Source organism: Nematostella vectensis, chromosome 11 (assembly GCF_932526225.1).
Source record: "Nematostella vectensis chromosome 11, jaNemVect1.1, whole genome shotgun sequence".
NCBI lineage: Eukaryota > Metazoa > Cnidaria > Anthozoa > Actiniaria > Edwardsiidae > Nematostella > Nematostella vectensis.
This window is the reverse complement of record NC_064044.1, coordinates 8,048,789-8,062,469: the sequence shown is the minus strand read 5'-3', so window position 1 is coordinate 8,062,469 and position 13,681 is coordinate 8,048,789. Positions and strand designations below refer to the sequence as shown.

The 13,681-nt window shown below is 41.7% G+C and overlaps 1 protein-coding gene across 1 annotated transcript in view; it reads right to left on the bottom strand.

Annotated features, from left to right (window-relative positions):
- LOC5518444 (probable G-protein coupled receptor CG31760) overlaps positions 1-13,681 on the bottom strand; it is a 28,428-nt gene that overhangs the window by 9,844 nt on the left and 4,903 nt on the right. Inside the window, 4 exon segments of the mRNA XM_048734075.1 lie at positions 3,683-3,821; positions 4,104-4,318; positions 12,035-12,144; positions 13,126-13,194. Of these exon segments, the coding sequence (XP_048590032.1) occupies positions 3,683-3,821; positions 4,104-4,318; positions 12,035-12,144; positions 13,126-13,194 (533 nt within the window).

Sequence of the window (13,681 nt, the reverse complement as noted above, 5' to 3'; positions counted from 1 at the left end):
CGGGCGAGAGAATCCGTGGCGGGAACATGAAGAGAGCGATATATGATAATGTACACCTCGTTTGACGTGAATTATCACCGCAAATTACCCTTGCTATGTGTAAGAAAACCTCAGAACGTTCTCCCCGATCGAGGGAATATCTATCCCGCAGTAGTTATGTGCAGGGTCTTAAAGGAGGGCCGTGCAAGCTCTTGCGAAATCTTCTTCAATCCTTTCACTCTGGACATGTCATTTTATATGTAAACACATGCAAAAGGCTGGCCTTAACAGAAACAGTGTGACGTCATTCGGTACATCGCCGATAACGCGTGCTCCGATGATGTCATAGCTGATGTCAGCTTAGAGGTGAGAGTGTACACGTGACTATGCGAGGCAGCGCAGTGATGACAAAAGATTTCGGACATGACTCGCATTTTCGCATTTTGTCGATGAGGTGAGCAAATAGCTCGAAGTTCACAGCGCTATGGCGGAAGCGTCACTTTCGGTAGCTTATAGGGAGGTGCAAATGAAAACAAGAGCTCGGCACTGCTTCCGTTAGTTGATTGTTCGTGTGACGCTGAAGGGGACTTTCATTTTTTTTTTCAGTGTTTAAAGGGCACTTAAATGAAGAGTGAAAAACGTAATGTTTACTGACTCACGAGCTTCGCTTCATTTTTAAAGAATTTTGATCAACCACTCCATCGCTATTGTTTATCATTGAAAATACAACGGTTTATTCACAAGGAAATTTTAAAATGACAATCTACGAATGAATTCTGGTACGTTATTGACGGTATTTGGTTGAGAATATCTTGGTTACTCGTTTGAATTAGCCGATGGAAATGGATGCTTTGTGTGACTCGACATTGAGCGGGAGCATAAAATGGCGGAATGACTACCCTTCTCTAAGGAGGGAAGAGGGTACAGTACTAAATTCATTCGGCAAGTAAACATAAAAAAAGAATGTATAGATAAACAATTTATTCGAGAGGCGGTCTATTACCGACTTGCTTCTATTTCTATGTAGTTGGCTCTTCTTCCACCCTTTAAGATTGAAGACTATCTCTGTGGCGACCGCTGTGAAACTTTCGAAACTGCGAAACCTGCAAAGAATCTGAATCAGATCCAGTAATACCTAACAATGCAGCACGAACCTTCAAAATATGCTTCCACTTGATGGCTTAATGGTGTTTGAAGTTTTGTCCTTAAGTCTTATACCGCATACACACCAGCACATAAACCAGTTTAAACTGGTTTAAATCTCAATCTCCCAAGAGTGGACAGAACCAAGAACAAAACTGAACAGACTGTGCTGTACATGTTACTAAGTGATCTTTTAGCTAGTAAGAATTCAAACAATGAGAAACTTGGCAAGTTATCAGGCAAAGAAAAGCCTTGATTAACTAAACATTGTTTTGGTGTGAATGCAGCATTACACTGAGGCATACTCTTGCTGCTTTATTGCTCCAAAAGAGAGCGTTGCAACTGTACACGACTTTTTGTATATGTAAACCTTTTACGCGCGTAATATCATTCCGACAATCCTCTTCAGACTTCCCATATATATAACCCATGAACCTCCGCGCGCCTTTACACAATTCCGTATCTCGTCCAATAAGCGTTTCCGCCTGTTTCATACCTACCCTGGTTCCATAGCCTCGAACCTCTCTCTATTTAGTGGCCAGCGAGTTAACCTAATAAGTGTGCGTTACTATATACGTCTATAAAGATACAATATGACAACTTTCCTGAAAACAAGCACTAAAACCAACTTCTTTATTGCTCTAAATATCAAAAGCTTCTAGAAAAAAACAAATTGAAATGGGGGTTTATTCACGCTTTGTATTTTCCTAGGATGAGAAGAAGGAGGCTGACGAAAGACTCTTAGAATAAACACTGACGCATCTCTTTATTACCGAAATAGCAACTCATCACACAAGGCGATTATCCGGGATAATCCCCCTCACGGTAACCACTATAACACGAACCCCAGGGTAAGGTCAACAGTGAACTAGTTTACGTTTGAGCTACTTTACGATAAATGATCTTCTTGGTGATGAATCCGGAATCACGAAATGTATTTGTGTTTATTATTGAAGTTATCTGTTGCTAGAGTCAGACAAGGTTGTCAGATTTTATGACAGGGGGAGAGGGGTGGGTGCGCAGATAACGGTATTTGTAAAAAAGGTGCATAATGGTTGGAGGTGCCCCCCCCCCCCCTCTCCCCTAGCATCCACCCTAAGGCCACCAATTCGTCCATTGACCCCAGAATGCGTGTACTTTCGAAATCGAGGTGTATTCGGCGGCACTTACCCCTAGTCACGCCCCTACTTTGTTACTCCTATTAATTTTGCAATTATGACGTCATGATCGCATCAGAAATCGTCACCTGATATCCATATCATACATCGAATTTGGACAAAAGTTCATGTCGAAGATACGTTGCAGTTTGTTCTGTGCTGTTAAGCACAAGAACTCGTTTGTCTAGCTGATAAAATTTACTTACAAGCATTAGGATCACCTATGAGTTCTCGGAGAACACTCGGCTAAAAGCTCCGTATTTTTGTTCAAGAGTCGAGCATTTCAGTTTTTAAATTCGAGTTATAAGTACACATTTTAATTCCCTTGGCGTACATGATACATGTTTGAATAAATATTAGCCTTAACAATGACGCACAAGTAAATAATAGTCTGCTTGGCGTATGATATCTCTATGCGCATCTGGTAGAAAAATAGCGTTAGCATGCGAGCATTGACGGGCACTAGAGGACCAAGTTGTCTATATACCCGTCTAGCATGCCACCAGTAAAGGACCAAGGGAAGAGCCAACCAAATAATATAGGGAAGGGCCAACCAAATAATATAGGGAAGGGACAACCAAATAATATAGGGAAGGGACAAGCGAATAATATACCATGCTAGCTAAGAACATGTGAAAAAAACATATATATTTCTGAGTGAGAATTCCCCAGGTTTTGGCAAAGCTGTTCATCAGTAATCACGGATAACTATATGACGTGTAATGTAAACTCTGTTAGATTCTCTCTCGCGCACTTCTGATAGGGTAGAGACCCTCGAAACGGTAAAAAAAAAAAAAAACCTTTTGGCTCTTATATCTGTAGATAAAAAATCACTGCGCTTTCTCTATTTTGTTCTACTATAATATCGTGTTGCGTTAATCCATGGACGACCCACCAGCAGTTGCCTGCCGTGAGGGGTTTGAAGGTTAAGGAGACATTGACGTCAACGTATCGGATGACCTTTAAACGTATTCATCGCATATGTTCGATGGTTAAAAATAGATTGAGGCTGCAGGGTAAGGAGGTAACTACGATATAATAGAAAGTTTAGGTGATCTGAGGGGATCGCCAAGAATACATTCGCGCACAGAAATGATATTTAATGGTAAAGACGGTACGTATTTCAAAGTAGAGACAACACGGAGGGTTAATCCTATGACAAATTATTTGAATTTTTTTTACATCATATGTGTTTTCGCCTTTTTCCTTTTTGCGACCGGGAATGCTGATTATAATAATGATGATGATGATGATGATGATGGTGGTGATGATGATGATGATGGTGGTGATGGTGTTTGTGATGGTAATGGTGATGGTGGTGGTGACGATGATGGTGGTGATGATGGTTATGGTGATGTTAATGGCTGCTATGATGACAATGATGATGATGGATGATGACTTACCTTGTAATCTTGAGGAACAGTGTAACTACTGTCATATTGTAGATGGACCAGCTTATAAACTTGCTCTCGTTAAACGCAGACGGCGCCTTGCGCACATTGTAGCACAACCGTATCCCCCAAAACAGGAACATCACCTCAACTAAGAATATTAAAAAAGGTGAAAGAAGGGAAGCCTTCTCAGCACATTTTGCAGTATAAATGCTGTTAAGTAGATTAGAACAGGGGTCTACAGAGGATATGTGAGTCGATTAGAGACGGGAAGAGAAGAGACGAGAAAGAAAGGGAAGTGAAGGGAAGGGAAGGGAAGGGAAGGGAAGGGAAGGGAAGGGAAGGGAAGGGAAGGGAAGGGAAGGGAAGGGAAAAAGAGACTTAAGAATGAAGGTGCGGGAAAATGCAACATAATAGAGGGCAAGCTTCTTACATATCAATATAGCATGATCCCACCAATCAAATGAGCACATGGCGAACTTGCGACCCACGTGGTTATTAATTTCGACCACATGACTTGGAGCTGCTAGTGACCAGGCCAGCAGGTATACGAGATACACGGCCAGTATGGGGACGAGGCGCTACATCAGGTGGCGGTCTGTCAGGCGGACTTTTTGCGCTGATTTGACACGAAATATGACTGCGACCCTAGAACACACAAACCGCCAGAATGCTATGATAAACCGTAACGCCTGAATGCTATAATAAACCGTAACGCCTGAATGCTATGATAAACCGTAACGCCTGAATGCTATAATAAACCGTAACGCCTGAATGCTATGATAAACCGTAACGCCTGAATGCTATGATAAACCGTAACGCCTGAATGCTATAATAAACCGTAACGCCTGAATGCTAGGTAAACCGTAACGCCTGAATGCTATAATAAACCGTAACGCCTGAATGCAATGATAAACCGTAACGCCTGAATGCTATGATAAACCGTAACGCCTGAATGCTATGATAAACCGTAACGCCAGAATGCTATGATAAACCGTTACGCCTGAATGCTATAATAAACCGTAACGCCTGAATGCTATGATGAACCGTAACGCCTGAATGCTATAATAAACCGTAACGTCTGAATGCCATGATAAACCGTAACGCCTGAATGCTATGATAAACCGTAACGCCTGAATGCTATGATAAACCGTAACGCCTGAATGCTATGATAAACCGTAACGCCTGAATGCCAGATAAACCGTAACGCCTGAATGCTAGATAAACCGTAACGCCTGAATGCTAGATAAACCGTAACGCCTGAATGATAGATAAACCGTAACGCCTGAATGCTAAATAAACCGTAACGCCTGAATGCTATAATAAACCGTAACGCCTGAATGCTATGATAAACCGTAACGCCTGAATGCTATGATAAACCGTAATGCTTGAAGGCTATGATAAACCGTTCCCCCTGAATGCTATGATAAACCGTAATGCCTGAAGGCTATGATAAACCGTTCCCCCTGAATGCTATAATAAACCGTAACGCCTGAATGCTATGATAAACCGTAATGCTTGAAGGCTATGATAAACCGTTCCCCCTGAATGCTATGATAAACCGTAATGCCTGAAGGCTATGATAAACCGTTCCCCCTGAATGCTATGATAAACCGTAACGCCTGAATGCTATGATAAACCGTAACGCCTGAATGCTATAATAAACCGTACCGCCTGAATGCTATGATAAACCGTAACGCCTGAATGCTATGTTAAACCGTACCGCCTGAAGGCTATGATAAACCGTACCGCCTGAATGCTATAATAAACCGTAACGCCTGAATGCTATGATAAACCGTAATGCCTGAATGCTATGATAAACCGTAACGCCTGAATGCTATGTTAAACCGTAACGCCTGAATGCTATGTTAAACCGTACCGCCTGAATGCTATAATAAACCGTAACGCCTGAATGCTATGATAAACCGTAATGCCTGAAGGCTATGATAAACCGTAACGCCTGAATGCTATGTTAAACCGTAACGCCTGAATGCTATGTTAAACCGTAACGCCTGAATGCTATAATAAACCGTAACGCCTGAATGCCATGATAAACCGTAACGCCTGAATGCTATGATAAACCGTAATGCTTGAAGGCTATGATAAACCGTTCCCCCTGAATGCTATGATAAACCGTAATGCCTGAAGGCTATGATTAACCGTCCCCCCTGAATGCTATAATAAACCGTAACGCCTGAATGCTATGATAAACCGTAATGCTTGAAGGCTATGATAAACCGTTCCCCCTGAATGCTATAATAAACCGTAACGCCTGAATGCTATAATAAACCGTAATGCCTGAATGCTATGATAAACCGTAACGACTGAATGCTATGATAAACCGTAACGCCTGAATGCTATGATAAACCGTAATGCCTGAATGCTATGATAAACCATAACGCCTGAATGCTATAATAAACCGTAATGCCTGAATGCTATGATAAACCGTAACGACTGAATGCTATGATAAACCGTAATGCCTGAATGCTAGATAAACCGTAACGCCTGAATGCTATAATAAACCGTACCGCCTGAATGCTATGATAAACCGTAATACCTGAAGCCTATGATAAACTGCAACGCCAGAATGCTATGATAAACCGTAACGCCTGAAGCCTATGATAAACCGCAATGCCAGAATGCTATGATAAACCGTTCCGCCTGAATGCCATGATAAACCGTAATACCTGAAGGCTATGATAAACCGTAACGCCTGAATGCTATAATAAACCGTAATACCTGAATGCTATGATAAACCGCAATGCCTGAATGCTATGATAAACCGCAATGCCTGAATGCTATGATAAACCGTAACGCCTAAAAGCTATGATAAACCGTAACGCCTAAAAGCTATGATAAACCGTAACGCCTAAATGCTATGATAAACCGTAATGCCTGAATGCTATGATAAACCGTAACGCCTGAATGCAATGATAAACCGTAACGCCTGAATGCTATGATAAACCGCAACGCCTGAAGGCTATGATAAACCGTAATGCCTGAAGGCTATGATGAACCGCAACGCCAGAATGCTATGATAAACCGTAACGCCTGAAAGCTATGATAAACCGTAACGCCAGAATGCTATGATAAACCGTAACGCCTATGATAAATCGTTACGCCTGAATGCTATGATAAACCGTAATGCCTGAAGGCTATGATAGACCGTACCGCCTGAATGCTATAATAAACCGTACCGCCTGAATGCTATGATAAACCGTAACGCCTGAATGCTATGTTAAACCGTACCGCCTGAAGGCTATGATAAACCGTACCGCCTGAATGCTATAATAAACCGTAACGCCTGAATGCTATGATAAACCGTAATGCCTGAATGCTATGATAAACCGTAACGCCTGAATGCTATGTTAAACCGTAACGCCTGAATGCTATGTTAAACCGTACCGCCTGAATGCTATAATAAACCGTAACGCCTGAATGCTATGATAAACCGTAATGCCTGAAGGCTATGATAAACCGTAACGCCTGAATGCTATGTTAAACCGTAACGCCTGAATGCTATGTTAAACCGTAACGCCTGAATGCTATAATAAACCGTAACGCCTGAATGCCATGATAAACCGTAACGCCTGAATGCTATGATAAACCGTAATGCTTGAAGGCTATGATAAACCGTTCCCCCTGAATGCTATGATAAACCGTAATGCCTGAAGGCTATGATTAACCGTCCCCCCTGAATGCTATAATAAACCGTAACGCCTGAATGCTATGATAAACCGTAATGCTTGAAGGCTATGATAAACCGTTCCCCCTGAATGCTATAATAAACCGTAACGCCTGAATGCTATAATAAACCGTAATGCCTGAATGCTATGATAAACCGTAACGACTGAATGCTATGATAAACCGTAACGCCTGAATGCTATGATAAACCGTAATGCCTGAATGCTATGATAAACCGTAACGCCTGAATGCTATGTTAAACCGTAACGCCTGAATGCTATGTTAAACCGTACCGCCAGAATGCTATGATAAACCGTAACGCCTGAATGCTATAATAAACCGTAACGCCTGAATGCTATGATAAACCGTAACGCCTGAATGCTATAATAAACCGTAACGCCTGAATGCTATGATAAACCGTAACGCCTGAATGCTATGATAAACCGTAACGCCTGAATGCTATAATAAACCGTAACGCCTGAATGCTAGGTAAACCGTAACGCCTGAATGCTATAATAAACCGTAACGCCTGAATGCAATGATAAACCGTAACGCCTGAATGCTATGATAAACCGTAACGCCTGAATGCTATGATAAACCGTAACGCCAGAATGCTATGATAAACCGTTACGCCTGAATGCTATAATAAACCGTAACGCCTGAATGCTATGATGAACCGTAACGCCTGAATGCTATAATAAACCGTAACGTCTGAATGCCATGATAAACCGTAACGCCTGAATGCTATGATAAACCGTAACGCCTGAATGCTATGATAAACCGTAACGCCTGAATGCTATGATAAACCGTAACGCCTGAATGCCAGATAAACCGTAACGCCTGAATGCTAGATAAACCGTAACGCCTGAATGCTAGATAAACCGTAACGCCTGAATGATAGATAAACCGTAACGCCTGAATGCTAAATAAACCGTAACGCCTGAATGCTATAATAAACCGTAACGCCTGAATGCTATGATAAACCGTAACGCCTGAATGCTATGATAAACCGTAATGCTTGAAGGCTATGATAAACCGTTCCCCCTGAATGCTATGATAAACCGTAATGCCTGAAGGCTATGATAAACCGTTCCCCCTGAATGCTATAATAAACCGTAACGCCTGAATGCTATGATAAACCGTAATGCTTGAAGGCTATGATAAACCGTTCCCCCTGAATGCTATGATAAACCGTAATGCCTGAAGGCTATGATAAACCGTTCCCCCTGAATGCTATGATAAACCGTAACGCCTGAATGCTATGATAAACCGTAACGCCTGAATGCTATAATAAACCGTACCGCCTGAATGCTATGATAAACCGTAACGCCTGAATGCTATGTTAAACCGTACCGCCTGAAGGCTATGATAAACCGTACCGCCTGAATGCTATAATAAACCGTAACGCCTGAATGCTATGATAAACCGTAATGCCTGAAGGCTATGATAAACCGTAACGCCTGAATGCTATGTTAAACCGTAACGCCTGAATGCTATGTTAAACCGTAACGCCTGAATGCTATAATAAACCGTAACGCCTGAATGCCATGATAAACCGTAACGCCTGAATGCTATGATAAACCGTAATGCTTGAAGGCTATGATAAACCGTTCCCCCTGAATGCTATGATAAACCGTAATGCCTGAAGGCTATGATTAACCGTCCCCCCTGAATGCTATAATAAACCGTAACGCCTGAATGCTATGATAAACCGTAATGCTTGAAGGCTATGATAAACCGTTCCCCCTGAATGCTATAATAAACCGTAACGCCTGAATGCTATAATAAACCGTAATGCCTGAATGCTATGATAAACCGTAACGACTGAATGCTATGATAAACCGTAACGCCTGAATGCTATGATAAACCGTAATGCCTGAATGCTATGATAAACCATAACGCCTGAATGCTATAATAAACCGTAATGCCTGAATGCTATGATAAACCGTAACGACTGAATGCTATGATAAACCGTAATGCCTGAATGCTAGATAAACCGTAACGCCTGAATGCTATAATAAACCGTACCGCCTGAATGCTATGATAAACCGTAATACCTGAAGCCTATGATAAACTGCAACGCCAGAATGCTATGATAAACCGTAACGCCTGAAGCCTATGATAAACCGCAATGCCAGAATGCTATGATAAACCGTTCCGCCTGAATGCCATGATAAACCGTAATACCTGAAGGCTATGATAAACCGTAACGCCTGAATGCTATAATAAACCGTAATACCTGAATGCTATGATAAACCGCAATGCCTGAATGCTATGATAAACCGCAATGCCTGAATGCTATGATAAACCGTAACGCCTAAAAGCTATGATAAACCGTAACGCCTAAAAGCTATGATAAACCGTAACGCCTAAATGCTATGATAAACCGTAATGCCTGAATGCTATGATAAACCGTAACGCCTGAATGCAATGATAAACCGTAACGCCTGAATGCTATGATAAACCGTAACGCCTGAAGGCTATGATAAACCGTAATGCCTGAAGGCTATGATGAACCGCAACGCCAGAATGCTATGATAAACCGTAACGCCTGAAAGCTATGATAAACCGTAACGCCAGAATGCTATGATAAACCGTAACGCCTATGATAAATCGTTACGCCTGAATGCTATGATAAACCGTAATGCCTGAAGGCTATGATAGACCGTACCGCCTGAATGCTATAATAAACCGTACCGCCTGAATGCTATGATAAACCGTAACGCCTGAATGCTATGTTAAACCGTACCGCCTGAAGGCTATGATAAACCGTACCGCCTGAATGCTATAATAAACCGTAACGCCTGAATGCTATGATAAACCGTAATGCCTGAATGCTATGATAAACCGTAACGCCTGAATGCTATGTTAAACCGTAACGCCTGAATGCTATGTTAAACCGTACCGCCTGAATGCTATAATAAACCGTAACGCCTGAATGCTATGATAAACCGTAATGCCTGAAGGCTATGATAAACCGTAACGCCTGAATGCTATGTTAAACCGTAACGCCTGAATGCTATGTTAAACCGTAACGCCTGAATGCTATAATAAACCGTAACGCCTGAATGCCATGATAAACCGTAACGCCTGAATGCTATGATAAACCGTAATGCTTGAAGGCTATGATAAACCGTTCCCCCTGAATGCTATGATAAACCGTAATGCCTGAAGGCTATGATTAACCGTCCCCCCTGAATGCTATAATAAACCGTAACGCCTGAATGCTATGATAAACCGTAATGCTTGAAGGCTATGATAAACCGTTCCCCCTGAATGCTATAATAAACCGTAACGCCTGAATGCTATAATAAACCGTAATGCCTGAATGCTATGATAAACCGTAACGACTGAATGCTATGATAAACCGTAACGCCTGAATGCTATGATAAACCGTAATGCCTGAATGCTATGATAAACCATAACGCCTGAATGCTATAATAAACCGTAATGCCTGAATGCTATGATAAACCGTAACGACTGAATGCTATGATAAACCGTAACGCCTGAATGCTATGATAAACCGTAATGCCTGAATGCTAGATAAACCGTAACGCCTGAATGCTATAATAAACCGTACCGCCTGAATGCTATGATAAACCGTAATACCTGAAGCCTATGATAAACTGCAACGCCAGAATGCTATGATAAACCGTAACGCCTGAAGCCTATGATAAACCGCAATGCCAGAATGCTATGATAAACCGTTCCGCCTGAATGCCATGATAAACCGTAATACCTGAAGGCTATGATAAACCGTAACGCCTGAATGCTATAATAAACCGTAATACCTGAATGCTATGATAAACCGCAATGCCTGAATGCTATGATAAACCGCAATGCCTGAATGCTATGATAAACCGTAACGCCTAAAAGCTATGATAAACCGTAACGCCTAAAAGCTATGATAAACCGTAACGCCTAAATGCTATGATAAACCGTAATGCCTGAATGCTATGATAAACCGTAACGCCTGAATGCAATGATAAACCGTAACGCCTGAATGCTATGATAAACCGCAACGCCTGAAGGCTATGATAAACCGTAATGCCTGAAGGCTATGATGAACCGCAACGCCAGAATGCTATGATAAACCGTAACGCCTGAAAGCTATGATAAACCGTAACGCCAGAATGCTATGATAAACCGTAACGCCTATGATAAATCGTTACGCCTGAATGCTATGATAAACCGTAATGCCTGAAGGCTATGATAGACCGTACCGCCTGAATGCTATGATAAACCGTAACTCCTGAAAGCTATGATAAACCGTAATGCCTGAAGGCTATGATAAACCGTACCGCCTGAATGCTATGATAAACCGTAATGCCTGAATGCTATGATGAACCGTAACGCCTGAATGCTATGATAAACCGTAATGCCTGAATGCTATGATAAACCGTAACGCCTGAATGTTATTATAAACCGTAACGCCTGAAGGCTATGATAAACCGTAATGCCTGAAGGCTATGATAAACTGCAACGCCAGAATGCTATGATAAACCGTAACGCCTGAAAGCTATGATAAACCGTAACGCCTGAATGTTATTATAAACCGTAACGCTTGAATGCTATAAACATTGCGCATGCTTTAGGCTTTTCGGTCATGTCTTCTCTGTGGCATGTAGTAGACCACACCCTTTTGTCACCTTCCCTTCTGACCATTTTTCTCAGACGTACCTCCACGTTTTTAGCAGAAGTGAAGTGTATGCTAGTCCAAAACCAATATGGCGAAACCACAATCGTACGATACACAGATGATTGACGGGTTCCGGATATGAAGCAAGGATCTGTGAAAAGTAATAAACGAATGATATGACCATGTAGTATTAGAGCGGTGGTCATGCGGTTCCATACCTTTATTTTACATTTATGTCGCTATAAGGAGCTAGTTTTTACATCATCATCACCCCCTACTCATGGAACAGCACAGCAAACTTTATGCATTTATACCTGCCTTCATTCAGTCTTACTTCCAAATGCATTGATATCTGACTTCATTCAGAACTACCTCCAAATGCATTGATACCTGATTTCATTCAGAACTTCCTCCAAATGCATTGATAACCTTCTTTATTCAGATATACCTCCAAATACATTTATATCTGACTTCATTCAAAACTACCTCCAAATGAATTGATCTTTATTCAGAACTACCTCCAAATACATTGATACCCTCCTTCATTGTACCTCCAAATGCATTAATGCCAGATTTCATACAGAACTACCTCCAAATGCATTGATACCTGTCTTCATTTAGAACTACCTCCAAATGCATTGATACCTGTCTTCATTCAGAACTACCTCCAAATGCATTGATACCTGTCTTCATTAAGAACTACCTCCAAATGCATTGATACCTGTCTTCATTCAGAACTACCTCCAAATGCATTGATACCTGTCTTCATTCAGAACTACCTCCAAATGCATTGATACCTGTCTTCATTTAGAACTACCTCCAAATGCATTGATACCTGTCTTCATTAAGAACTACCTCCAAATGCATTGATACCTGTCTTCATTCAGAACTACCTCCAAATGCATTGATACCTGTCTTCATTCAGAACTACCTCCAAATGCATTGATACCTGTCTTCATTCAGAACTTGACCTCCAAATGCATTGATACCTGTCTTCATTCAGAACTACCTCCAAATGCATTGATACCTGTCTTCATTCAGAACTACCTACAAATGCATTGATACCTGTCTTCATTCAGATCCTTCAGACCAACTTCAAAATACCTACATACCTGCCTTCATTCAGTCTTACCTCCAAATACATCAACACTGTCCCACAAATTATCATGCACAGGAACTGGGGACTAGCTGTTTTCACGACCTGGAAATTATTCGGAAAACTGTAAATGGACGTTTTATCGCCCTGGGTGCTTATTTTATTCTTATAGCCCCGTATGGGGCGCTTATCTCAAAATACCCGTTTACTTGAAGGACGCTTACTCAACATTCATTATTTTAAAAGTAAGTAATTGCAAAATCCTCACTTGTGGCTAATTGTTATTTATGTTTTCCCGGGCGCGACATGAGTGACGTGACATGTACTATCCTGACCGTGACATGACATATGTTGTCCAGGGCGCGACATAAGTGACGTGACTAGTGCTATCCCGAGCGTGACAAAACATGAGTTATCCCGGGCGCGACATGAGTGACGTGACATGTACTATCCTGACCGTGACATGACATATGTTGTCCAGGGCGTGACATAAGTGACGTGACATGTACTATCCTGACCGTGACATGACATATGTTGTCCAGGGCGTGACATGAGTGACGTGACATGTACTATCCTGACCGTGACATGACAT